The sequence below is a fragment of the Triticum aestivum genome, chromosome 7D (assembly GCF_018294505.1).
Source record: "Triticum aestivum cultivar Chinese Spring chromosome 7D, IWGSC CS RefSeq v2.1, whole genome shotgun sequence".
NCBI classification, from domain to species: Eukaryota; Viridiplantae; Streptophyta; class Magnoliopsida; order Poales; family Poaceae; genus Triticum; species Triticum aestivum.
Genome location: NC_057814.1, coordinates 641,647,114 through 641,671,046, shown reverse-complemented (window position 1 = coordinate 641,671,046; position 23,933 = coordinate 641,647,114). Strand labels below are relative to the sequence as shown.

At 42.5% G+C, this 23,933-nt stretch overlaps 2 protein-coding genes and 1 long non-coding RNA gene across 7 annotated transcripts in view; 2 read left to right on the top strand and 1 right to left on the bottom strand.

Annotated features, from left to right (window-relative positions):
- The window catches only part of LOC123170414 (uncharacterized), an 18,387-nt gene extending 11,977 nt beyond the window's left edge, over window positions 1-6,410 (bottom strand). The window contains exons 1-12 of one of the 5 annotated variants that reach the window (XM_044588282.1): window positions 4,800-6,410; window positions 4,439-4,691; window positions 4,058-4,280; window positions 3,809-3,941; window positions 3,493-3,637; window positions 3,083-3,399; window positions 2,609-2,629; window positions 2,430-2,506; window positions 2,085-2,139; window positions 1,934-1,970; window positions 1,521-1,855; window positions 1,275-1,406 (exon numbers count right to left, since the gene is read on the bottom strand). In XM_044588282.1, coding sequence (XP_044444217.1) covers window positions 1,275-1,406; window positions 1,521-1,855; window positions 1,934-1,970; window positions 2,085-2,139; window positions 2,430-2,506; window positions 2,609-2,629; window positions 3,083-3,399; window positions 3,493-3,637; window positions 3,809-3,941; window positions 4,058-4,280; window positions 4,439-4,691; window positions 4,800-4,961 — 1,890 coding nt within the window. In that variant the 5' untranslated portion in view covers window positions 4,962-6,410. Of the gene's footprint in view, window positions 1-1,274; window positions 1,407-1,520; window positions 1,856-1,933; window positions 1,971-2,084; window positions 2,140-2,429; window positions 2,507-2,608; window positions 2,630-3,082; window positions 3,680-3,808; window positions 3,942-4,057; window positions 4,281-4,438; window positions 4,692-4,799 lie in introns of all 5 variants that reach the window. The other 4 variants (XM_044588280.1, XM_044588281.1, XM_044588279.1 and 1 more) reach the window with 4 other exon arrangements.
- A 7,063-nt stretch (window positions 6,411-13,473) lies between these two features.
- LOC123168492 (uncharacterized) lies at window positions 13,474-17,797 on the top strand. The gene is made up of 6 exons (XR_006484381.1): window positions 13,474-13,897; window positions 13,980-14,106; window positions 14,670-15,900; window positions 16,556-16,647; window positions 16,735-16,874; window positions 17,398-17,797. It is a non-coding gene; the product is annotated as an uncharacterized lncRNA (long non-coding RNA).
- A 3,119-nt stretch (window positions 17,798-20,916) lies between these two features.
- Window positions 20,917-22,891, top strand: LOC123170450 (uncharacterized). The gene is made up of 2 exons (XM_044588312.1): window positions 20,917-22,104; window positions 22,639-22,891. The coding sequence occupies exons 1-2, from the start codon at window positions 21,003-21,005 to the stop codon at window positions 22,656-22,658; spliced, it is 1,122 nt and encodes a 373-aa protein (XP_044444247.1). The 5' UTR covers window positions 20,917-21,002; the 3' UTR covers window positions 22,659-22,891.
- The last annotated feature ends 1,042 nt before the right edge of the window (window positions 22,892-23,933 follow it).

Genomic DNA, 23,933 nt, shown 5'->3' with positions numbered 1-23,933 from the left:
TATATATACACCCCCCTCAAATGCAAAGCGTATGCAATAGCATTGCATTTGAAGAAGTGTAATACTAAAAAAAAGATAATCCAAATCCGCATCTTGAGAGTGTCATAGTAGCATGAAGAGTCTTCAAAACCTGTCGAGTCACCAAAGAGGATAAAGAAGAGATGGCACATCAAAGGAAGACACCGCATCAATAGAAGATACAAGAGAAGTATCAAGAGAAGATGGGTTGTCGAAAGAAGATGGCACATCAAGAGAAGAAGCATTGCTAAAGAATCATGGCCCATGAAAACCGACGGCGAAAGAAGCTCGGCAGCAACAGAATGGGCTTAGATCAACAATGCAAAGAGAGGCCAGAGAAATCCTATACAAAGGACAATGACCAGAAAAAGGTTGACGGACATAGGTATCGTGGACTCACATGACATGAGAAAACACAAAATATCAACGGATTTGGTGGACGCAGCGGAAAATATAGAAAACTAAAAAGCACATGCCAGACTAATGCAATGACTAAAAGATTAGCAGCGGCAACTAGCAAACAGGCTGGCAGGAACGCATCAACTAGTAAGTACTAAGTAGGCTAGCAGAACGCATCAGCTGAGCAGAGCAGCAAAGGGCAGCGGAACAGCAGCAACACGCAGATGGACGCGTGGGAGCAGAGCAGCAGCCAGCCAGCAGGGGCACACGCGGTCTTGAGCTGGACGTGGCAACCCCGATTGCAACGGGGTAACCCGATGTGGCGCACGGGTGTGAACACGACGCAGTAGCCAACCAGGTCGAGGCAGGGCTTTGACCCATCGGACGGATCGGGTCGGCAGCCTGCCATGCGGGAGATCACGGCTGGGCAGGCGCATGCCACGGGCGTGCTCGTCACCAGCTTGGATTAAGCGAAGCAGCTGGGCGGCAGGTGCCCACGCAGGGTGGGAACGACGGCGGAAGACGAGATCGACCAGAACAGACCAATTTGGAGGGAGAAAAAAAATTGGATTGTAAGGACGAGTTGCGGCGTCTGAAGACCTAAACCTAGGCTCTAATACCATGTTAGGAAAGCAACTTATCTCTATTGAAGGCCTAAGGGGCATATACATATATACATACATATATATATATATATATATATATATATATATATATATATATATATATATATATATATATATATATATTACACATGACTTGAGGTGCAAGGAAACTAAACATAGACGAACAAGGACTGCTAGACCAATACTAGTACTCCTTAACATTTGGCATGTCATTCAGTGAGAATGGCAGACCTTGGCAGTCTGATCATCAGAGCCTGTAACCAAAAATTCTTGATCATGGCATGTGAAGTAATCCAAGCAGGTCACTCTACCCGAATGCCCAGACAAAGCATAGTTGGATTTGGGAGAATCAAGACTCCAAATCTGCACAACAATCACATATAGGTGTCCTTAATCAAAGAAAATAAAGGTATGTTACCAACAATTGTCTTCAGCATGCTAAATTTAAGGGGTGGGTGTTGACACAGAATCACATACCTTCACAGTGTCTCCCTCTAAATCTACTGAAGCAGTAGCAATGGTGTTATTTGGGTTAACTGCAACTTGGTATGCTGAATGGAAGTTATCTCCAAATGTGTGTACACACTCCCAATCTTTGTCCCAGTCCCAAAGTTTCAGCTGCCAACCCGCAGACAGCAAATACGGCTTGTTTGGATGAACGGCCATTGACAGGAGTTCTCCTGGTCCACCGCCACCAACTCTGAAACTTGTGATCATCTTCTTTTTTTCATAGTCGTACACTTGGATGTCACCATACTCTGTCCCAGCAACAATCCAGTGCTCTCTTTCAATAAATTTAACACACGTAATTGCTGCAGAGAGGTAGGAGAGTAATTTATTTTCATGGCACTTTGCATGATGGAAGTATTAGCGGTGGTCAGAAAGCATGCCGTGTGTTGCTGAGACTTTAAGCGAATCTATTTTTCTCTGCCAAATAAACATGTATTATGACCATGTTAGTAAATGGAGATCAGATCATGGTACATATCCAATCCAAGAGGCATCGATAGCCTTTATAAAGAAACAACCTGTCATACTTGCCTGTGCATGATAGTCCCAAAAGCCAACATATCCATTGCTATCTCCGATTATTATCCTGCCACAAAAACTCAGTGAATTAATGAACCATGTGCAATATGCCATATGCCCACACGTAAAAAGTAAATCTCATTCATGAGCTCAGTCACAAAAAGAGAGTTCCAATGCCGAATAAAACTATGGACTGATCAGAGGCTCCTGAGCAAATAACACTGGAAAACTTTTGTTACTTTCTTGGCATGTATCAAATTTTTTCACCAAAACTTTTCGGAAATACAGAGATGGATGTGTCACATGTATTCAACAATGAATATGGATTTTCTATACATGTATAAAGAATGCACCCACCATTGTCTGGCCTGGTTCGTGTCCAAGGCATACATGTGTTCGTCATATTTGTTGTGACTTTTCATTTGTAAGATTATCTGATTCAACAACACTATATATGGTTAAGATCTAGCGGGGGACATCCTCAAAGTTTTACTGCACAAATATTGTAAACGAGAAAGAGAAGTTAGAATCCATACCTTGATTGTGGGAGAGATTAGCTGCGGAATATACGATCATGTGCATTCCAGAACCACCACCACAAAAGAAAACAACACAAAAGGGAAGTAACATTTACTCTATAGTATCAACCTTTCAATTGAAGAGAAAAATGGATAGTACTAAAGAACTAAAGAAGGTTGGCTTATATTAATTGCTCTAAAAAGAATGGCAGTGATTGTTTGCCATTTTTATTGCCTTTCCACCTTACCACTTGCTTTAAAGGTTGTAGTCTAGCCATGTTCCCTCAAGATTTAATGTGCAATATTTGTTTGTATATTTATAATGACACATCATTGATATTATGACGACGAACTGCGTTAACTAACAAAATTCAAGGGGAAGTCAGGGAGAAATAATAGCAAACAATGTTTCAATATTTTTCGATGTATGTGGACGGCCTTTTAATATCTGAGTGTTAATATCTTATTTATAGCTATGTAGTAATATGTTACCTTAGATAACGATGGTGTGATGTGTCGTGGCAGAGTATAAAGTGCTTTTAGCTTCACCTCCTGCACTGCATTCCCCATCTCACGGAAAAAATTGTCTGGCTGGCTTTGGAAAGTGTTTATATACTCATCATCCTCCAATATCAATGTAGCATTGTGGAGGATCACATCTATGATATACTTTTGTGGTAGCTCTTCTTTCTCTTGGGTTGTAATGATGAGAGTGAAAGGGGTGTTAGGTGGGACAATGCCATACAACGGCAGCCTTATGAAGGAGGACTCCATGCTCTTGTCCGTAAGCCTAAATGCAACATGTTTATCTGTGTTGTTTGTTAGTTGCAGGGGGCATGTGATAACCTTGTTGGGCTCAAAGGGGAAGCACAATGTGAACTGTTGAAGGAGAAGAAGCTCACTTTCCCCACCTGCAGGGCTTAAATGCGTACTGCATTCTGTTTGCGCGAGCGCATCAACTATGTGCTTCATACTAGCTGGTCTCTTCCCTGGATCGAGATCTGTGCACTCTATCCCAATCCTAGCACATACTCGTAATTGTTCCCACTGCAGTGCATCCAACATCATATTACTCCAAATTTCAAGTACCTAGGAAATTACAAACATTACTACATTATGAAACAGACAAAACTTTAAAAAAATATCTAACTGCTAATGTGTTAGATAATTAATTTTTAAACTTGACTTTGAATGCTGGCATGTATAAACTGTTCGTACATTCTCAATAGCAATCTGATATCCCTTCTTTCCAGTCAATATCTCTATAATTATAACACCAAGACTATACAAGTCAAACTTGTGTGTGATTGCAATTTTTTCACCGCAATAGCATTCTGGTGCCAAATATCCCCTGAAAAGAAATATGGTTTGATCATTTAGTATTATAAAAAGTAAGTGCAGTATAAGATTACATTATATGTAAACCAGCTAAAAAAAATAGCATTCAACATGCTTTGTCTGTCTTACATAGTTCCAGCCACATTTTTAGTAATGACCCGTGTTTGGTCTTCCTCAAAACACCTTGATAGTCCGAAGTCAGTAATTTTCGGCATCATATCCTCATCCAACAATATATTTCCGGGTTTCAAGTCTAAGTGCATAATATTTTTTTGGTGAAGATAATTTAACCCCTCACATACCCCCTTTATTATATTGTAGCGCTTTCTCCATTCAATTTCTCCAAATAAATCTGCAAAAGGCAGATGAGAAATGGGACTTAATTTAGATAATTGGCTTCCTTAATGATATGCAAGGTAGCACACTATACGGTAACTTATTTCAGCTATAATGTCGAGTAGTTTGAGGCAATATCTTCTGGAGAAAATTTAAATGGAATCATAAATCTACCAGTTATATGACCATCAAGACTTCCTTTAGGCAGATATTCAAAGCAGAGCAATCTTTGTTGTACATCTGCCATAACCCATTTCCCATTGTAGCTTTCCATATTTCCTTGTGTGTCAGAACAATATCCTAGAAATCGTACAATATTCTTGTGCTTCGCCTTCATGAGACACTCAATCTCTCCTTGAAATTTTTCCTCGTACATGTACGTATTGGACAGTCTCTTTACGGCAACAACACCATTATCAAGTATTGCCTGCAGCAGTGAGATCATGCAAGATAAACTTTGTGTTTTCATTTCAAATAATCATTGATCAAACCAGAGTGATGGAAACTGCTGGCAGCATGAGAGGGTATAATGTACCTTATAAACCACCGCGAAGCCACCTCTTCCAACTTCCAACTTATCAGAAAAATCATCTGTGATTTTCTTCAAAAGTGAGTATGGCAGGGCGATGGGCTCTAAATCTTCATCGAACAACATGTTTTCCAGCTCAATTTCTGTTATACAACCTTGGTGATCCATTATTTGGGCACCTGGGTCAGTTATGTACCAACTCAGTTACCCTAGCTTGAAACAATACGGCACACGTTATTTGTGAGGCCACTAGCTAGACCACAATTGCCCAAGTAATTAAGTATTCACGAAATAATATTTACACAAGATATCTGCATGCTGTGTTGTCAGATAGACAATCTAAGCAATGACGTATCTTCCATATACTAGACACTGTGTTGTCAGATATCGACCAAGATGTAGGTACGTCACTAACTATGAGAAGTTTGCAACAACCTAATACTCCCACCGATAAAAAATAAGTGTCATGGTTGAAAAAGATGATTGATGGCATGTAGTGAATTGACGTGTGCCAGATGTTGCCCAGTCTTCTCAAGTTAACAAGGGAGGGAAGGAGAGATGTGATATATCCTACCAGGGAGGTGATATGAGAGCTTGATCTGCATACAAATATGAATAGATTACATGATTCCATGGGAATTATTTCGCTAATCTAGTTTGACTGACCATTAGTTTTGCCAATAATTATGGAAAGTTCACTCTAAACATGTGTTTAATGACACAAGCAACGCATGTACTCATAAATTTCAGTCCAAAAATCGTACACTTACCTGACAACACATGCCACTGGTTGAACCCAGGAAGCTACATTGTGAACATCCATCTTTCAAATATACTTCCTCCATCCGAAATTACTTGTCAAAGAAATCGATAAAATTGGATGTATCTAGAACTAAAATATGTCTAGATACATCCATTTTTCCAATGAGTACTTCCTGACGGAGGGGGCATATCCTAGCTGGTCTTACCTTGGCTTAATTTCACTGCGACCTTTGAAAGATGGATGTTGTAGTGCAACCTCGCCACTCCTCGCCGGTCGGCTGTCTACCAAAGATGGCCGGATGGATGGTTGCTTTCCAGGAAGACCAGACGCAGACGACTGACGAGAAGAACTTTGGGGTCTTGTCTTGGACCAAGTAGTAAGTTTACTGGTCGGAGAGTGTGAGCGAGGAGGAAAAGCAGCTCAAGCAGGCGAACCGGCCGGGGTGGCTGTATACGGTATGTATGGTGTGGAGGTATCAATTTGCTGAATTATTGCTGAGAAAGAGACAAAATGCAGAGACTGTCGTTACACAATATATATATGCTGTCCGGCCGTCATAAGATGTTGTTTAAGCTATGCTGAGTAGGATGTTGTCGTAGCACGCTGTATTGTATATTTAGTAACCAACCTGCCATTGGTATTTTTCAAAGTCTATCATGTGATCCGCATCATCAAGCACCGAAAAGGAAGACTACATCTGCAGACACCATGATCAAAGTCACTGCGTAGTGAGTAGTAGGTAGCTTTCTCGAGAATTGATAGAATAAAAAAGTGTAGTAGATGTGATTATAATCTATAGTGCGTGTCCATCTCAACCGCTGCAAATTAGTACAAGTCCCACTTGTCTACTCCGTCTGGTTGAAATTAAAGTAGACATATTTGTTACTACTAAAGCAAGTGGGAGTAAATTACAGTTTGGTGCAAAGGACAAGGATAGCAAATCGATCCCACTTGCTCTCCTTGAACAAGAAACAAGGACGAATATGGGTGAACCACTAAAGAGAAGGCTACCGAGGTCCAAACCATGTGTTTGTTAACGATAGAAAATGCTCACCAATTCTTCATGATTCTTTGGTGCGAGAATCATTGAAATCCATCCGCTCCGCTCCCATGGTTTCTGCCTAACACTTTAGCAGTATTTTGAAACGGAAACGGAACGATCTCCAATGAATCGCAATCAAGGTCTGCAACCAGTAAATGCTCACAGAATAATTTTACAGTTACTGCTGATCTAATTGCCAGATGACAGGAGATGGTGGGTTTCATGGATGAGCCAACCTTCATGGCGTGGAGACTAGAGACGAGACAGAGGGGCATTGCGGAGATGCCACTGGCCAGCGCCCCTCTCTGCCTTGCCCTGGTTATAATCGCCCTCCCATCTTCGACCTTGGCCTTGTGCCCCTCACTGTCGCTAGGGTGGAGATTCGGGGGAAGCTGTAGAGCGTGGGACACTAGAACTATATACGTCCCAGCAGAAGGGGGGCACAAAGAAGCGGGGCTAGCAGGGGAGGGGGAGAGGCCGGTGGCCGCCGTCGTCGAAGCTGGCAGAGAGTGGGAAGGGCGGCCGGCCAACCACATGGAGACACGGGCCAAGGAATTAGCATCGATCAGAACCACTAAATCAGGATCAGATGTCAAATAGGAGCTCGTTGTCTGCCTCACTGCATGTTTTTTTTTCAGAAGGAAGGATTACCACCGACCTCTGCATCGGACGATGCACACACATAAAAAAAGCACAAAGTACGAAGTTCAGCATAAATCCCAAGAAAAATCTGAAAAAATGGAATAAATTGCCACAATCGGCAAAAATAAGGTAAGATGACTAGACACCTATACTATTATTGAACCGCCATCCAAACCGGTTCTATGTATCCTGTGCTACCGTCTCATAACGATTGCATCCATAAGCGAACTAATCTGTGGTTGAATGGTTAGAGGGACAGTGGTATCCCAGCCCACCAGGGTTCAAATCCTGATGCTCGCATTATTCCTGAATTTATTTCAAAATGGTGCACTACAGATGCGCCACTAGCACCACGCCATTACATTTTATTACTAATGGCGCACCATATGTGCGCCATTAGTATACCAGATACTAATGGCGCACCATGTGGTGTGCCATTAGTACATGGTGCGCCATTAATATACCGTTCGGTGCTCCACTGGTATTCCCTCTAGGTGCGCCACTAATAACCTTATAGCTGCGCCACTAGTAATAAAGGAAGGTGCGCCACTAATAAGGGCTTAAATGCGCCACTAGTAATGTATTTGGAAAACAAAAAATCTAAATTTACAGAAAACAACCTATAAGGAAAAATAATTTAAAAACAAAAAATGAAATAGAATCATAATTTTTATTATAGTAAGAATATTACAATGTCTTTACAAGTTTCCAATAAAAGGAAAATTGCAAGGAAATAAAAGAAAATCCTAAAACTAATCTTCTAGTAATCTTTTCTTCTTTTTCTTCACTTTATCCCTGCAAAATGTAACAAAATAAACAGAAAGACAAACAAACTATTTATCTGACAGAGCTAAATAATCAGGGCATTTACCTTTTGATAATATTATTATACTATACTACCAGTATACTACTCCACTTGGATTTTTTAGATGGGCAGATCTGAGATAGACATCTGTTCAAGTGGCTATAGGTAGGCTTGAAGAATTCTCATCGGTTCAAGTGGCTACAGGTAGTTGCACAGCTGGAATATAGACTACTAGTACTATTTGAAAAGAAAACAAGAGCAAATCTGAACGTACTAGTCAGATCCGATCACATTGAGCTAGAAAGAAAATTCATCAGGAAACAGATGGCCGGCGACTTACTTCCAGACGTTGAGGATCTCGTTGTGCCCGGCGAAGACGCTGCGGAGCGCGTCGCGGACGGACTGCTCACAGCGATAGCTGCAGCAGATGATTGTCCTGCAGGTAGTCCAGCAGCCAGGAATTAAAGATAGGAGGGCTAGAACTGAAAGAACTAACATCTTAGAAAGCAACAGGAGATAATTCATATATGCAAAATACATATGAAGTGGTATTCACCAAATTTGTTGAAACATGAACGAATTGTTTTAGCAGTACCAATGATACATGTCAAATTAATTGCTCCTGTCATGACAATGTAAAAGTAGTACTTGCATGCCAATGAAGACTTGCTAGTGTCGGATTCTATGAGGTTGAGGACATGTGTAATTGTGCCAAGTTCACTTGTAATGCCATTATTCATGATCTGAACTTTATTAATCAATTGGGGTAGTCATGGTGTACTCAGTTTTATTACGGTGGCCAACTTTCACTATGTGTATATGTTTGAACAAAAAAACTGTGAAAATAATGATAACGAATGGAACCGAATAGGTTATCAATAATTAGAGATGTAGTGGGCAATCAGGAACAATACTTAACAGCATGATCCTGGAGTACTTTACATTTATTCTATGCCCTTACAGTGAAGTTACTGCATCATATTTCAGCTACAACAGTTCAGTATTGCAAATATGAACAAGACTGGGAAAAAACAAGAGCTATGAAAATTTCTAACAACAGAATCACTTCAGAAAGTTTAATATCACCAACTATCAAAATCTATGGTTAAACTACAGGGTGCCGGTTGAAACACACTGCAAGTGTTTGGAAATGGTATCATACTGGACACTGATCAACCTTGAGTTCGGCATTCCTTTTCAAAACAGTAGCTTATACCAAAACAGTAGCTTATACCATGTCATTAGCAGGCGGCTGCCCTTGGTTCCTCATCTTCCAGAGCAAGTGAACTCTCTCATTTTTAACTCTTGTCATGCAATTTGCCCTAAGCTGTGGATCAAGGCAACAGGGGACAAGGAGAAATTATGAGTAATACGAGATGAAGGCACATAAAAGTTACAAGATTGCATGCAACACTGACAGGCAATGCGAGATGGCACCCTAGAGGCAGTTCAGTCCAAAACCTACTCTAAAGATTCATGGTTCCTAACAAAATAGCAGAAAAATGCTTGACTTCACGACACAGCTGACACCCTATTGGCAGTTCTAGGCAATCAACCGAACACCTTGCGCGCATGGCGGCAGCACCCGTTGTCCAGCAATCCAAGAGTAGCATCACGCTTCAAACTTCGGCCTGCTGCGCGCGGCATGACAGCATAGAACTAGCCGCGCCGCCGGCGAGATGGGCTGGGAATGGAACAAAGTCAACGAACCTCCTCTCTCCAGTTCGGGCGGCGTGATTTGTTGGGAACCCTCCGGGGGCGAGCCGAATCCATCGTGGCGGCTGGCCGCGCCGATCGCCGGGAGACGAGGCTCCCGCCGGGTCTGGCCCCTTCGCCTCTGCTCTCTCTTGGTCTCGCCGGCGTGGAGAGCGAAGGCCAGGGGACGCGCGCTTCTCGCCGCGACGCCTGCTCCGGGAACGCCTGGGGGAGATTTGCCTCGCGCGACAGAGGAACAGAAAAATCGCGAGAGGACGGTGGATGGTGGGATTGATGGTCCGGCGCGAGGCGGCGAGGGGAGCTCCTCCTCCTGCAGCTCGACGGCCTCCACACCCCGGAGCAACGCCCTCACCGGAGGACGTGGTCGCCAGCTCTCCTCTGGATCAGGTGAGGAGGGTTGGGGAAGGAGCTCACCACGGCTCCATGCCCTGGATCTGGTGTGAGGGAGGGGGAAGGGGGCTCGCCGTGGTCGGGAGGGAGAGGAAGAGGCGTGCGGCCGGGGCTTCCCGATCTAGATCGAAATCGAGGGAGGTGGGTGGGTGTGTCAGGAGGAAGGGGAGGGGAGAGAACGTGACTAGAGGGAGGGAATAAGGGGTGATAGCAATGGCGCACTGGTAGGGGGTGCGCCATACGTATAGATAGCAATGGCGCATCTCTTACTGATGCGCCATTACTAGTTTTAACTAGTAATGGTGCACTATCCCCTGGTGCGCCATTAGTACTTTAAAATAAATATAAAAAAATTTACTAGTGGCGCATCGTGGATGTGGTGCGCCATTAGTATTTGGACACTAATGGTGCACCAACACATGGTGCGCCATTAGTATATAGTAGTGGCGCACCACATGTGTGGTGCGCCATTAGTGTCCATATTATCTATAGCCCATTTCCTAGTAGTGATTCTTATCCTGATAACAAATTACTAATTTTTAGTGATGAGTTCATATCCATATGAGACCCAAATTTACACTTTGCAGCACAGGGCCCTTATTTATAAGAACGGCCAGAGCTCTAATGAACCACAAGCACTAGCAAACGAAATCAAACACAAGCACGAACCTTTTTATCAGCCACCTCAATTACACAATACACATAGTACATGTGTACAAACAGCAAATAAGCAACAGTGAGGTGGGTTAAGGACTATACCATATTGCGCATCCTCAAGGTGTCTTCACTGTCGATGTCCTTGAAGCGGCGACTGTGTGGTGTCGAAGAGATACTTGAAGCGGGGACAATGTGGTGGCAGCGACTACTTGGTCTAGGGTTTGGTGGAGGCGGAGGCGGAGGGGGAGGGGGAGGGGAGATGTAATCAGATCAGATGTGGAAGGGTGAGGTGGAGGTGGAGTACTGGCCATCAGTGGGGGCAGTGAGGCGGGGTCGTGACCGGTGGTGGAGGTGGAGTCGCGGCCGCCGGACGGTGGCGGGAGGGAGCGGCTTGGTTAAGGGTTTGGTGGAGGCTGAGGGGGACGGGGAGGAAGTGGCCGGCGGTTGAGGCGGAAGATCGAGGTGGAGCCATGGCCGGTGGCGGAAGTAGAGCCGCGGCTGGCGTCGGAGGCGGAGGCGGAGCCGTGGCCGGGTGTGGAGGTGGAAGACAGGGATTTGGGGGATTTGCAGGCTCCGGGCTAGGGGTATGGAGTTCCGTATGTATCAAATTACCAACATGAAGGGCTGAGTGTAATTTTAAGCAGCCCGGGCATGGATAATATGGTCAATTCACCTTGGTGCTTTTTTGGCTTGCCGCCATTGCTGCGAAAACAGGACGCGTGCGCGCAGGTTTTCTTGCCGCCCGGACATATTTAGAACGTCCTAGAAGATATATTACACAGACATATTATATTTGACATTTCTTACATTATGTTTTTGTAAATAATTACTAAAAAATTGAGACAATGATAATCACTATAGTTATTATAGGGTATGTGCCAACCTCAGCTCGTATGGCTCTTGTGTATCTGAACAGTCAAATAAGACGAATGTCCATCTGATTACTTGTTTCGTTGCCCGTCAGCACACTAGATATGGATTGATCACCCCCTCTCCTCTGCACACCAAATTGTGGCTTGATTACCCTTTGGTGTTGACTCGTTTACCCCTCAGTCCAGACTTGATTGCCCCTCAGCACACTAGATCACGACGGTGTACCCCTTGGCACACCATATCACGACTTGATTACCCCCCTCAGGGCTGGCTCAATTACCCCTCAACACTGGGTAGATTGCCCCTCGACACACTAGATCATGGATTTATCATCCCTCGACACAGCAGGGTGCGACTTGAATACCCCTCAGGGTCGGCTTGATTACCCCTAAACACACCAAATTGACAGGACGACACTAAGCGGAATTGCTATGGAGGAACACTAAAGGCATTGATGGGATCGAGGTATCCCATCCTAGGATGTTGAAAGGAACGAGAAGTGATTGGTGCCGACCATCGATCGAGTAACGGGGGATAAACCCACGCGTTCCTCGCTGCACACGAGAGACTTCTATGATCTTGAGGTCCTCAATTCATGTGTCCACGTCGATGATGTGGCCCCGAATAGTCGAATAATATTAAAGCTAACTTGATTAATCCTCAGCACGCCAGATAATTGTAAGGAAGAGATCATCGAACGGTTGCCTTGCAACGTTTGAAGACGTCGATGCTTGACTCCGTGAGTGGGAGAGAAGGGGAAGATTATTGGTCGTCCCATAAGAGCTCCCTCGCCCTCCACCATGATTGGTGACCGTCTCTCTTGTAGTCACCATTGCTCATTGCTTATTCTGTAATAACCTAATAGTAAGGTAAAGGCGTGCTTCGTTGTGTGTTATTTTGGTGATCTATTCAGATTCACTATTCGATACACAACGAGGATTGCCAACCTATATTGGTCCCAAATGCTTATTGCTTCGGTACTTGTTGATTTGTTATATTAAAGGACGACACTTTATACTCGTGGATGAGGAACACAAAAGGTTGTAAGTGGGCCGGGGCCTTCCACACTCGAAGATTGAAGGAGGGATATGTGATTACCGTCAAGACATTGATCAATCTATGATCAACAACAATATGTGTACCCATCGGGTTTCTTGACTAGCTAGCACTCTCTTCGGACTCACCTCTAACCATCGTCGTGGAAGATAACAATGGGGGAGGGATCATCAGAGTGGCGGTGCATGCCCATGCACCCCAGAGACTCAGATCCGCAGCCTCCCTTGTGGCCTCTTTCATCTCTCTCTCCCTCGAATTCTCTCTTTCTCCGACCTACATACTCTAATGACCCAACACTAGACGATTACACACATCGGGCACAGTGAAACATGACTTTCATCCTAGTATTTTGTATAGCGCAATGACACATATATAAGTTTTTTTTTTTGCGGGAATATATAAGCCTTGTTTTACTCAAATACTAAGAGAGTCAAGGATTTTACCTAGAGCTCATTTTCTAACCTCCTAAAGGAAGTGGAAAATCCATAAACAGGGCAACTTAGAGGAAAGTGAATTACCATGTAAAACAATTAAGAAATAAATCAACACACATCACACGTGTGAACAGTACACATAGATGGTCTCCCGCGTAATTTTCGGCGGACCGCGCTCTAATATTTTGATGGCCTGCCCCATATTTTGACGTGGACCCACTGTGCAGTGAGATGGGAAAAGACGCGGCTGCCCGTGTGTAGTTTCCTCCTCCCCCGCTCTCCCAAAACGAGCGCCGCCAGAGTCAAAAAATTTCCCCTTCTCTAGCCGATCTTCGTCGCGCACGGCGCCGCCAGCCGACCAGGTCGCCGCCGCGTCGTCTTCTCATCCGCTGACCTCACGTCGCCGCTTCCTTCCCCGTCCCCGTCCCCGTCGCCCCTTCTCTCAAGCTGCCGGCTGGCGCTCTCTGTTCCCCGGGTCGTCCACTCCACGCCGTCGGTTCGACCCAGGAGCGGCAGGGGTAGAGGCGCAGTTCTACTCCAGGCTCCGCATCCAAGTAGTACGATTCCTAATTTTTTTGGTCGACCGGTCATTTTGGTTTGTTAATCTTCCTGCACTGACCACTTGCTGCTGCTGATGGCGCATATTGCAAAGTATGGCGAGGTTGAGTATCTCAAAGTAGAAATCTCAGAGACGCCGCTTCCTGCCGTCTTCGTGCGATGGAGGAGGTTCTTTCATGATTCCTTAGTTGTTTTCGTTCGATTTGTTATCTCCCGGTGCTCATCTAGGTCTTCTGTTGCCCCCTTGTAGTTCTAGGGTTAGCTGTTCGATCGGCGACTGCCGCGAGCTGGTAGCACATCAGCTTGCTATGATCTGCCTTCTCTGTTGATCAAGGTTGCTTTGCTGGTTCTGCTCTTGCTCGGCCATCCCGTTGCAGGTGCTCATCTTATCCCGTCTTTCTATGTCCATATTTTATTTTTGCACCTGTATTTAAGCATGGATTGTGCCCTAATCATAGATTAAAATCGCGGGAGAAACGATTTCGCGGCGGCCTCTCCCAGCAGCTATAGCAGCCGCCATAGCGGGCAATCGCGGCAAATAGCGGAAATTTTTCTGGTGGGGGAGATGATTCTGGAGGGATTTGTTGATTGTTGAGCCATTTATAGGGATATGTGGAGGATTTCGCGGCAGCAGCCATAGCGTAGCGGCGAGGCTCCTGGGCAGCAATAGCGCAGCTATCGCGGCTATTTCGCGGGCTATTTTAATCTATGGCCCTAATAGATCTACTATTTTTGTTGGGCTTTCTCTTTTGTGTGGGGTTTCCTTATTTTGGTTATTCATTGTTTGTGGCCTGATGTTTGCTGTCAGTTGTTCGTACGTGAATAAAAGAAAATCTCGTGCTGCTCAGTTACTTTGTTTACCAATCATTCCCTTTTTTTTGTTTATAATGGAGTATCTGTTGAGTATCCTTTTTTGGAATAATCTTATATTTTTCTTCAGGTTGCCACCGATGGGAATACAGCCAATGGACAGGTTTTGCTTGTCAGCGACCAGAACAAGAACAAGTCAATGCTTATCTGTATATTCAACTTTGTGGATGATTGGAGGCTCTATGTTCATAGTTTATATTGGTCATCTTTATATCTGGGCCATGGTCGCTGTATTGGTCTATCATTCATCTACCGGTTAATTGACCATAGAAAGGTCATGGCATTAATAGGATATATTTTCCTTCTTTCCTTTACAGAATAGATTATTATCAGGATAACAATGACTCAATACATTGCTTGACAGAATGATTGAGATTAACTATGAGGGAGTTTATTCCTAGCTTCTAGCCCTACATAAAAATGGCTGATGGTTCAGTTCCTCATTTGGTGATTTTTTCTTATTCTCCATCTATATTATACCAAGATGATGCCCTTGAAAGAGTGAGACAAATACATCATCTGCTCAAGCTCACAGTTGGCCGAACTGAAAGGTTTTATCTTTCTGAAAATTTTCCTCTAGTTAGTAAGGGGCGGTAAATGCAAGCACTCTTAAGGCTTTTCCAGTTTCCTCTAATCTAGTGGCAGCACATTGATGCTTCAATTTTAAGTGGGTCATGCTAGCTGAACAAAAACTTAATTTTGTGTTCCTTGTACCTAATTGTGCCTTCACGGTTCTTGTGATGGTTGCTTGTGAGTGTTTGTTTGGTATCTCTATATAGGATTTGAAATTGATGTAAGATGTGTGCTGCTACAATTTTCTGAAGTAACTTACTGATACTGATATGTGTGAACTTATTGCTACTGGAAATCGTTCCAGTAAATTAGTATTGACATTATGTCCTACTGTTAATCAGGGCATTATTTCTGCTGCATGCCCAAGTATTTCCACATCTTGTTCTGGTGATATAGGCTACTTATTGTTAGTTCATTGTAGGTCTCTTGAAGCTTTATATAAATGTTTACATTTATTCTTACATAATAATACTAAATGGAGCAGATGGCCGATGCTCACGCTCTGTTTTGGGGCTTTTGTCGCTTTTCTCTGAAATTACCACCCTTTCTTATTTTTCAGGTTCTTGATTGGATTACGTATTTTGGGCACTTTGCTGGTACCATCTTCCTTGAGGTGAGAGTTGATGTATGTGGTGATGTGCATGTGATATTGTTGTGCGTGCCAGTTTCATATACCATTTCCACACTGCTGCAAGAGGGAAAGAATATTAGTGAAGGATTTCTCTATTGTAAGATTTCTACATTCCTCAGTTATTGTATATCCAAGCAAGAATACTCCTGCCGTTATGGATGATGCTTATTCTTTTAGCCCTTCAGAAGTTTCTGAAAAAACACATGCATTTTACAAATATTAGAAACTATTTAAAAATCATTTACTACTATGTTGATGTGGGTAATTCACCTGATTTGACATAATGATTAGCACGTCTCAACGTTTCATCATTAATTATACTGAGCATCATCTCTAAAAGGATAGAAGGTGCCAAAACATGTCAGGAGAATGATTCTGGGGTGCCGGGCATTGATATTCGAGCTATCTTGCTTGGCATTAACATTTTTTAATATTTAATATACTTCTGCACACACCAGACAAGTAATGGAAATAGGAAAGCTTATATTAGTGAGATTGTCTGCTGATAAAAATATGTATTGTTGCACCTTGAATCGAGATAACTTCCGCAACCTTCACTTTATTGAACTCTCCTGAAGTTTATAATTCAGTGTACCTCTTTTCTGGATATGGTAATTTGAAAAGAGTGTTGCTGTTGCCACTTTTCTGGCATCCTTTTTTTACATGGTATCATATGTTATTTATGCGTTTATGTGCCTTCCTCGCCGGCAATACAGTAAACGACTACAACTTCATTTTTTGGCATGCTACAGAATGACATTATCTTGAACGTCCTACAAGGAAGTTGCTCCTGATGCCTGCAAAACCTTTTGAACCTAATAAATCATGCTATGTCTGCTCTGAGGTATTTTGCACTGTCTTAAGATATCTTGTTCTTATATTTTGTTCCTCTCGTTTGTATCTGACATGAAACTGAAACTGAATGCATCAGACCCCTCTTCTGCTGGATGTTAACACCAAGGCCACAAAGCTTAGGGAGGTTATCGACAAGATTGGCTCTACACTTGTTTTTGAAGATGCTGATGGCTTAGAGGAAGACGAGACTGCAACTATGCTTTAAACCTTGAGAATGTACTATCCTCAGACTCATAATGTTTCCTGTTCAAGGCAAGGGCCAATGGAACAATGCACTCCAATGCCATTTTTCTCCCTTTTAAACTATGCCCTTGTGTTTCCATATTGTCGATTACAATATATTTATTGCCAGCCTTTATAGAATATTAGTTATGATGACTCTTGCACAATAAAAACTAGGTGGTCATAGATGATTCTAGTTACTTACTAGCTTAGAATATAAATGAAAAAACTTTATACAATTTTGCTAATTAAAGTTAGCAGATGATTTCCCACTGTCCCAAAGTAGTAGCATGATACTGAAACTACTGTTGTTTTATAAAATCTTTTCACATAAAGATTAGTTTATCATGCATTTTTTCCACACATTCCATGCTTAGTATCATACCTCAAATACATTGATAGATCGCTTTGTCGGAGAGACAAATGAGACCTGAACACTGTATTTCTGTCCTATCCACTTTTTCACTTCGGCACTCTGTCAATGACTAGAGCTTCATTTCTTCTGTAATCCATGCAGGGAAGTTTGACGAGGAGAAAGAGACTGACAGAATGGTTTTATCTGGATGGTCTGCTCCGGTGGAGGAACAAATTAACAGTAATGGGGAGAACGAATCGACAGCTTCTTCATCCTGTGCGCATGCCACTGATGACACTATTGAGGATCCATCGACTAAACCTCGGATGAAGCGCAAGCTGGGTGAACTATTGAAAACAAAGGAAAAGTGTGTTGCATCCAGTAGTGCTTAGGTGTTTTGGTTTGACAACTCTGGTTGATATGTGGTCTACGCTATAGCAGATTGTATATGCTGATTCAAGTATTCTAGCAATTTACCAAGTTAAGCTAGTCTTTCTTTGAATTTATGGCTGATATGAATATGATGTATGATGATTTTTTGCGGATTTATGAATTATTTGAGCTATGGCTGATATTAATCCAGATTTGGGTTTTGTTACCTTTGTTCCTAATCTACATAAATTGTTCATGTGAATCCAAATTTATATATTTCAAATTATGGATGAAATGAATCAAAAATATGTAAACTCGTTAGTGAAAGCCAACTCTTTCATTTTTATTCGTAAAAGTAGTTTTGAGAACATAGTGCTGGTCAGCTGGATGCGATGGGATTTCCTGTGCATAGAGCTGCCTTGAGTGAGTCGACCCATTTAACATGCTACAGCCATTGCCCCATTTAGCATGACTATAGCAATTGCATCACCATGGCTTTAGCAGCATACTGTAGCAGCACTTATTTTTTTATTGAAAAAGAATATCCTTGAAAGCGCAAACAGTTTATAAAACATCTGAACATTATTTAAAAAATAAAAATATTTATTAATCTGGAAACAATTTTTGAAAACATGCACAAATTTTGAACATTTCTGACCATTTTTTAAATTTGTGTAATTTTTTAACTGAAAATATTTTTGAAAATGCGAGCAACTTTCTAAAATTTCCAAACAATTTTTTAATTTATGAACTTATTTTTGAAATGGGATTTTTTTTAAATTTGCAAACAATATTTTAAAGCACGAACATTTTTGAATATTTGAAACAAAAAATTGTGAAGAAATTTGACAATGGGTACTTTTTCCAGATTTGGAACACAAATTTGCAATCATTTTTCAAAATTTGTGTTTTTTCAGAAAAACAAAGAAGGTCGAAAAAAGCCGGTGGCTACGGGCATTGCAGCAGCGATTTTTTATTTTTAAAATTTTCAAAATTTATTAGAAAATCGAATATTCTAGAAAGCGCAAACATTTTACAAATTTCTGAACATTTTTTGAAATATACAAATATTTTTTAAACAACAAATTTGTTTTGAAAATGTGAACAAGTATTAAACATTTTCGACCATTTTCTTTGTGTATTTTTTAAACTGTATCTATTTTCAAAAATGTCGAACATTTTTTGAAAATTTTCAAACAAATTTTAAATTATGAACTTATTTTTTGAAATGGGAATGCTTTTCAAATTTGCAAACAATTTTTTAAAGCATGGGCATTTTTTTCTATTTGGAACAAAAGTTTGTGAACAAATTTGTAAACCGGATTTTTTTTTCAGATTTGGGACAAAAAATGAAAGCACAAACAATTTTTCGAAGAAACAAAGATAGAAGGAAATAAAGGAAAAATAAAAATTTAAAATATAAAACCAAAAAAGAAAAGAAAATAAAACTGAAGACAGCCGATTAAAAACCATAGGAAAAATAGAAAAACTATTAAAAAGCCGAATCAAAAGCTTCTAGAATGCTGCTAAAACCGGACAACATAAACGGACCAGCCCAACTACATTCGTTTGTTCCTTTCTGTGCGAATGGCTAGCATCGTCAAATATGATTTTTCGTGACTGAGCTGCTCGAGTTGTGAGTGCGTAAACATGGGCTAAGTTGCAGGGGACCCTAAGCATATAAAAAGAATAACACTGGGATGGTAGGTCCAATAGCAACAATTAAGTCCAAGAGGTGTGACTCGTGTTATAATGACGGCTGGGTCTGAAGCGAGCTGACCACCCGAGTTCTATACGACAATATGAGATCTCTACATCCCATATCAAACTGACAAGTTGGGTCAGACCATTTTGATAATCAGGACTATCGTGAGCACGACACATTAGGGGCAAAAATCAACGCCCGCTCAAAATTGGAATAAAAAAGAACAAAAGCCCGTTGCTAAATCCATGACGATTTACATGTTGGGATTATGATGGCGAGGCAACATTTGTCATAAAATCGTCACTAGTTTTCAGGGTTCGTACTCCTCTTGATGATCCATGATGGATCTAGACTAACCGTCACAGATGGAATAACATTGATGACGGTTTCTGAAACCATCACCAGAAATCCGTCATAGATTAACAGGTTTCTTGTAGTGTGAGCTCGGCTCGGCTCAATCCCGCAACCCGCGGCGCTGCGCGGCGGGCGGAGGAGGAGTGCGCGAGGGCCTCTTCTCTTCTCAAGCTCCAATAGCATATAGAAGAGAAACCCTTATAAGGAGGTCCAACTCCTCTTCCACTTCCGGGGTGGGACTAAACTTCTCACTGCACCTAGTGCCATATAACCCACATGGGCCGTTAGAGATTTTTCAGAAATTGCTATATGGGCCTAGAGCCCATCTCAAATTTCAGCACTTTGTATTATTGGCAACATGTTTTTTGTGTGTTGAGAAAAAGATTAAGAGTATGTTGCAAATATGATGAGAGGTGAGTGAATCTTGTATGTTGCTTATACATGACAGGTGTTTGGGCATGATTCATTCATTTGGATTTGGTTGTAGAAATTCGGAGATGAGCAGAGCAGACCGGGGGAGATGACAGTTGTATCATGTAGTAGTGTTTTGTGACAGTTGAAGCTCTAACAGGTTTGGCATTCACCTCGAATGGAGAGAAGCCAGGGTTCCGCTTTATACCTTGCCAACTGCAGCGTGATTTTAGAGGTGGACTTGAAACTCTGAAGACTGAAATTTCTTAAGAAATCGACACTTTTTAGTGTGGCGCATGGTCTTTGCTGCAATCAAATTAATCACGCCCAAAAACAGTCCCTGCTGCTTATTGCGAGTAAAGCAGAGTACCACGGAGTAAATCAAAGACCATGTTTTTTGGGCATGATGCATTTGGTTGTAGCAGCTGTATGTGTGTGTTTGCTACCGCCGTTGTAAAGAAGTGTAGGGTGTTTTGGGAAATGCAGAGTTTTGAACCTTTGCAGCAACCAGGTTGCGGAAGAGGATGGAATGGGACGCCGTGGAGAGTAAAAACAGTATAGTGCAGACTTGTAGACTGTAGTAATCTAACATCCCTGAGAGCACATTTGTTTTTTATATTAGGGTTTGTTTATGGCTCAACAGAACAGTTATTTTATTATCTATAAAAAATCCAGACTAGTAACATGCATTTAGTTCTTCTGTTTATTTTTTTTATTTTTTTTTCCATCATTAAGCCAGCAGGGGACGAACGAACTGGGCCTGGTCCGTCAAGGCCCAAATATGCTGTCGTGCTGCATGCGTGCGAGCAAAGGAAACCCACTTCGATCCACCCCCGTGCTCGTGCGTACGTGCGTCTTGATGATCCGCCTCCAATCCCAGATCAGCACCTCCGTCCCCACATCAACGCACGCCCGGCCGTGAGCAATGATTTGCCGCCGTGGCAGGTCCCCGGCGGCCCTGGAAGATGACGACCTGCTGGGGGAGATCCTTCTCCGTCTACCTCCTATGCCGTCCTCCCTCCCGCGCGCCTCCATCGTCTGCAAGCGCTGGCAAGGTCTCGTCACCGACCATGGATTTCTCCGCCGCTTCCACGCGCACCATCGGGAGCCGCCCCTCCTCGGCGCCTTCTTACATCATCCCGGTGATAAGCTCAAGTTTACTCCTATCCTGCCCGCTCCGGACCGCATCCCTCCTCCGTACCTCGACAAAGGGGCCCGCTTGCTCAGTTGCCGCCATGGCCGCTTCCTCATCATACACAGGGAGCACGTGGATGTCTTCGTGTGCGACCACACCACCAGCAGCCAGCATCGTTTGCTAATTCCACCCGAGTTCAAGGGGCGTTACATCAATGGGGCGGTGCTATGTGCTTCCCGCGAACGGGGCCACGTGCACCGCGATTGCCACTCCACCCCCTTTAAGGTGGTCTTGCTGCTTGTGCATGCTAAAAATGGTCGACCTCTCACCTCTGTTTATTCCTCTGAGACCGACACATGGGCCGATCTCATCTCTACAGATGTTCAGTATCATGGTTGTTTTGACGATTATTTTAGCACCCTTGTTGGTAATGTACTTTACTGGTCGTTTAAGTATGTGATGAAGGCTATACTTTGGTTTGATTTGGAAAGGCAAATCCTTGATGTGCTCGAGGGGCCTCCTCATATGTATCATTCAGGCAACCATCAGATCATCCAGGTAGAGGATGGCGCAGTTGGTCTTGCCATGATGTCTCACCATTACAACAACATTCAAATGTGGCAGAGGAATGTGAATTGCCACGGTGTATCCACATGGATGTTGTGGAAGACCATTGAGATGCATAACATTCTTGGGATCCCTCCTCAGGTCGATGGACAGAAGACCTGGTTGAAATTTATACTAGGATATGTTGAGGATACCGATGGGATATTTTTATATATGAACGGGAGTGTCTATATGGTTGAACTAGAGGATATGCAATCTAGGAAGCTTTGCCAAGCCCGTAATACTATTACTTACTGTCATTCTTTCAGGAGTTTCTATGCACCAGGTGATAGTTCATTCCTAGTCCTCATATTGTAGGAGTGATCTAATCTTTCTATATTTTGTTCGTGGATTCTCGAATACCTTTGCTAGATAGATATTGATCATAGCGACTGTACTGTTTAATATATGTTATCATCCATATAAAATGCTAAATGAGTAACTGGATCAGATGTCAAATGTTTAACTCATTAGGCATGTTTGAAACCTCAGAGCTAGTTTTATTCTTCTATCCAGTATCTCTAATGTTGTTGTTCAGAAATTGTTTAATCCCTCGCTAATGTGTGAAAATACTTTGAAAGAAAGTGAGCTGATCGATACAACTATTAGTTATGTGTTGGTATTACCTATTGATTGACTGGCTGTTATGTAATTATTGATTTGGTTGTTCATTCATCTGATAGCATGGATGATTTGGACAAATAATTTACTAGCTCTGCACTACTGTATACTCGATGGTAGCTATATATTGTATAGCTTAATTGTATGAATGCATAATCGTATATGGTATGTTATGTACTTTAATTCTTGATGTGAGCAGGTGGAAGGGAATTAAACTAGCCAGCGGGCCCTTTAGATTTAGAACATGGATCTCTATCATCGTGCTGCACAGCTTGGTTACATCAAATTGCATGCGTGAATGCAGTGCAGACCCTGGATGGCAATGGAGCCAACCAAACACTAACATTTGTGTTGTTGCATATTTTGCAAAGACAAGTATTATAGCTATTGGAGGCAGAAGTAATGCTGGATCGGCAGTTTGTTTCTTAGATTTTTTTCTCTCCATATCTTTGGCAAGGACAAGTGGTGTTTATTTTATATCATTGCTACAAACATTGATGCGGTTGATAGAATAATTAATGATGTAGCCGCAAGGAGACTGCAGACTATTTGTGATTTCTATATATCTTCCAGTTGCTTGGTGTAACCTGAAGAATTCGCAAACATTCATAACGTTGTAGGCTTGTAGCAGGTTAGTGATGTATGCATGTTTATACATGACATTGTGTCGGGGCATAATTCATTCGGTTGTAGCAGCTGTTAGTGTTGACTGTCCTTAAGGAGTGGGGACATGACAGTGTAGAGTGTTTGTCATAGTAGTGTAACTGATTTGGGACCTGGAGGGAAACCCAGCGTATTTTTTTACCTTGCCAAGTAGTTGTGGATGAGAACAGCTTAGTCCTGTCGAAAGTCTCATGCCAAGATCAGCTGCAGCAATTCAGACTAGTGATCTAAATTTTTCTTTTTGAGGAACAAGTGTACATGACTACTCTACCACCAACACTAAGTCGGAAGCTAACTCTGCGGTCAGGTCGTCTGGAACGCCCGCCATCAATTGCACGTCCACCTGTCTTCTGGCACGTGCCGCTAGAAGGTGGGCCATCTTATTTTGGTTTCTGCCAGCGTGCACAACATAAGCCTCACTGAAGTTTGCAAGTTCTTGTGGCAACTCTCCAACCGAAAATTTTAATTTTCTCAGGGATATTAGCTTTCCAAACAACATCCCAGATGCTATGGTCCTCCGCCTCATTTGTGGAACTGGAGGTTGAGTGACTAGTTTGGTTCTGGATTGAGACCGCCAACCTATATGCACTCCGGACTGAGAAGATACCAGATCGAGTATTTGCCTGTTTCATCACTATGTATTGATATTCATGAACAGTATTTGTCGAGAATTGTCACAACCAATATTTTGAATGAACTGGGTGATGCTGTTGAAGTTGGCATCTTGCTTGTTTGCAAGTGCAACGGTTGTACATACATGCTGGTTGGATCGTATGGATGGAGACTGAATGTATGCTCAGATTACACTCATGGAACTGGGTTCAGAAGAAA

What these genes read in the sequence shown, in the direction of transcription:
- LOC123170450 (XM_044588312.1), top strand. Translation starts at nt 21,003, where the DNA reads ATGATTTGCCGCCGTGGCAGGTCCCCGGCGGCCCTGGAAGATGACGAC. An exon ending in CAGGAGTTTCTATGCACCAG is followed by an intron (nt 22,105 to 22,638) that starts GTGATAGTTCAT and finishes TGATGTGAGCAG; the next exon opens with GTGGAAGGGAATTAAACTAG.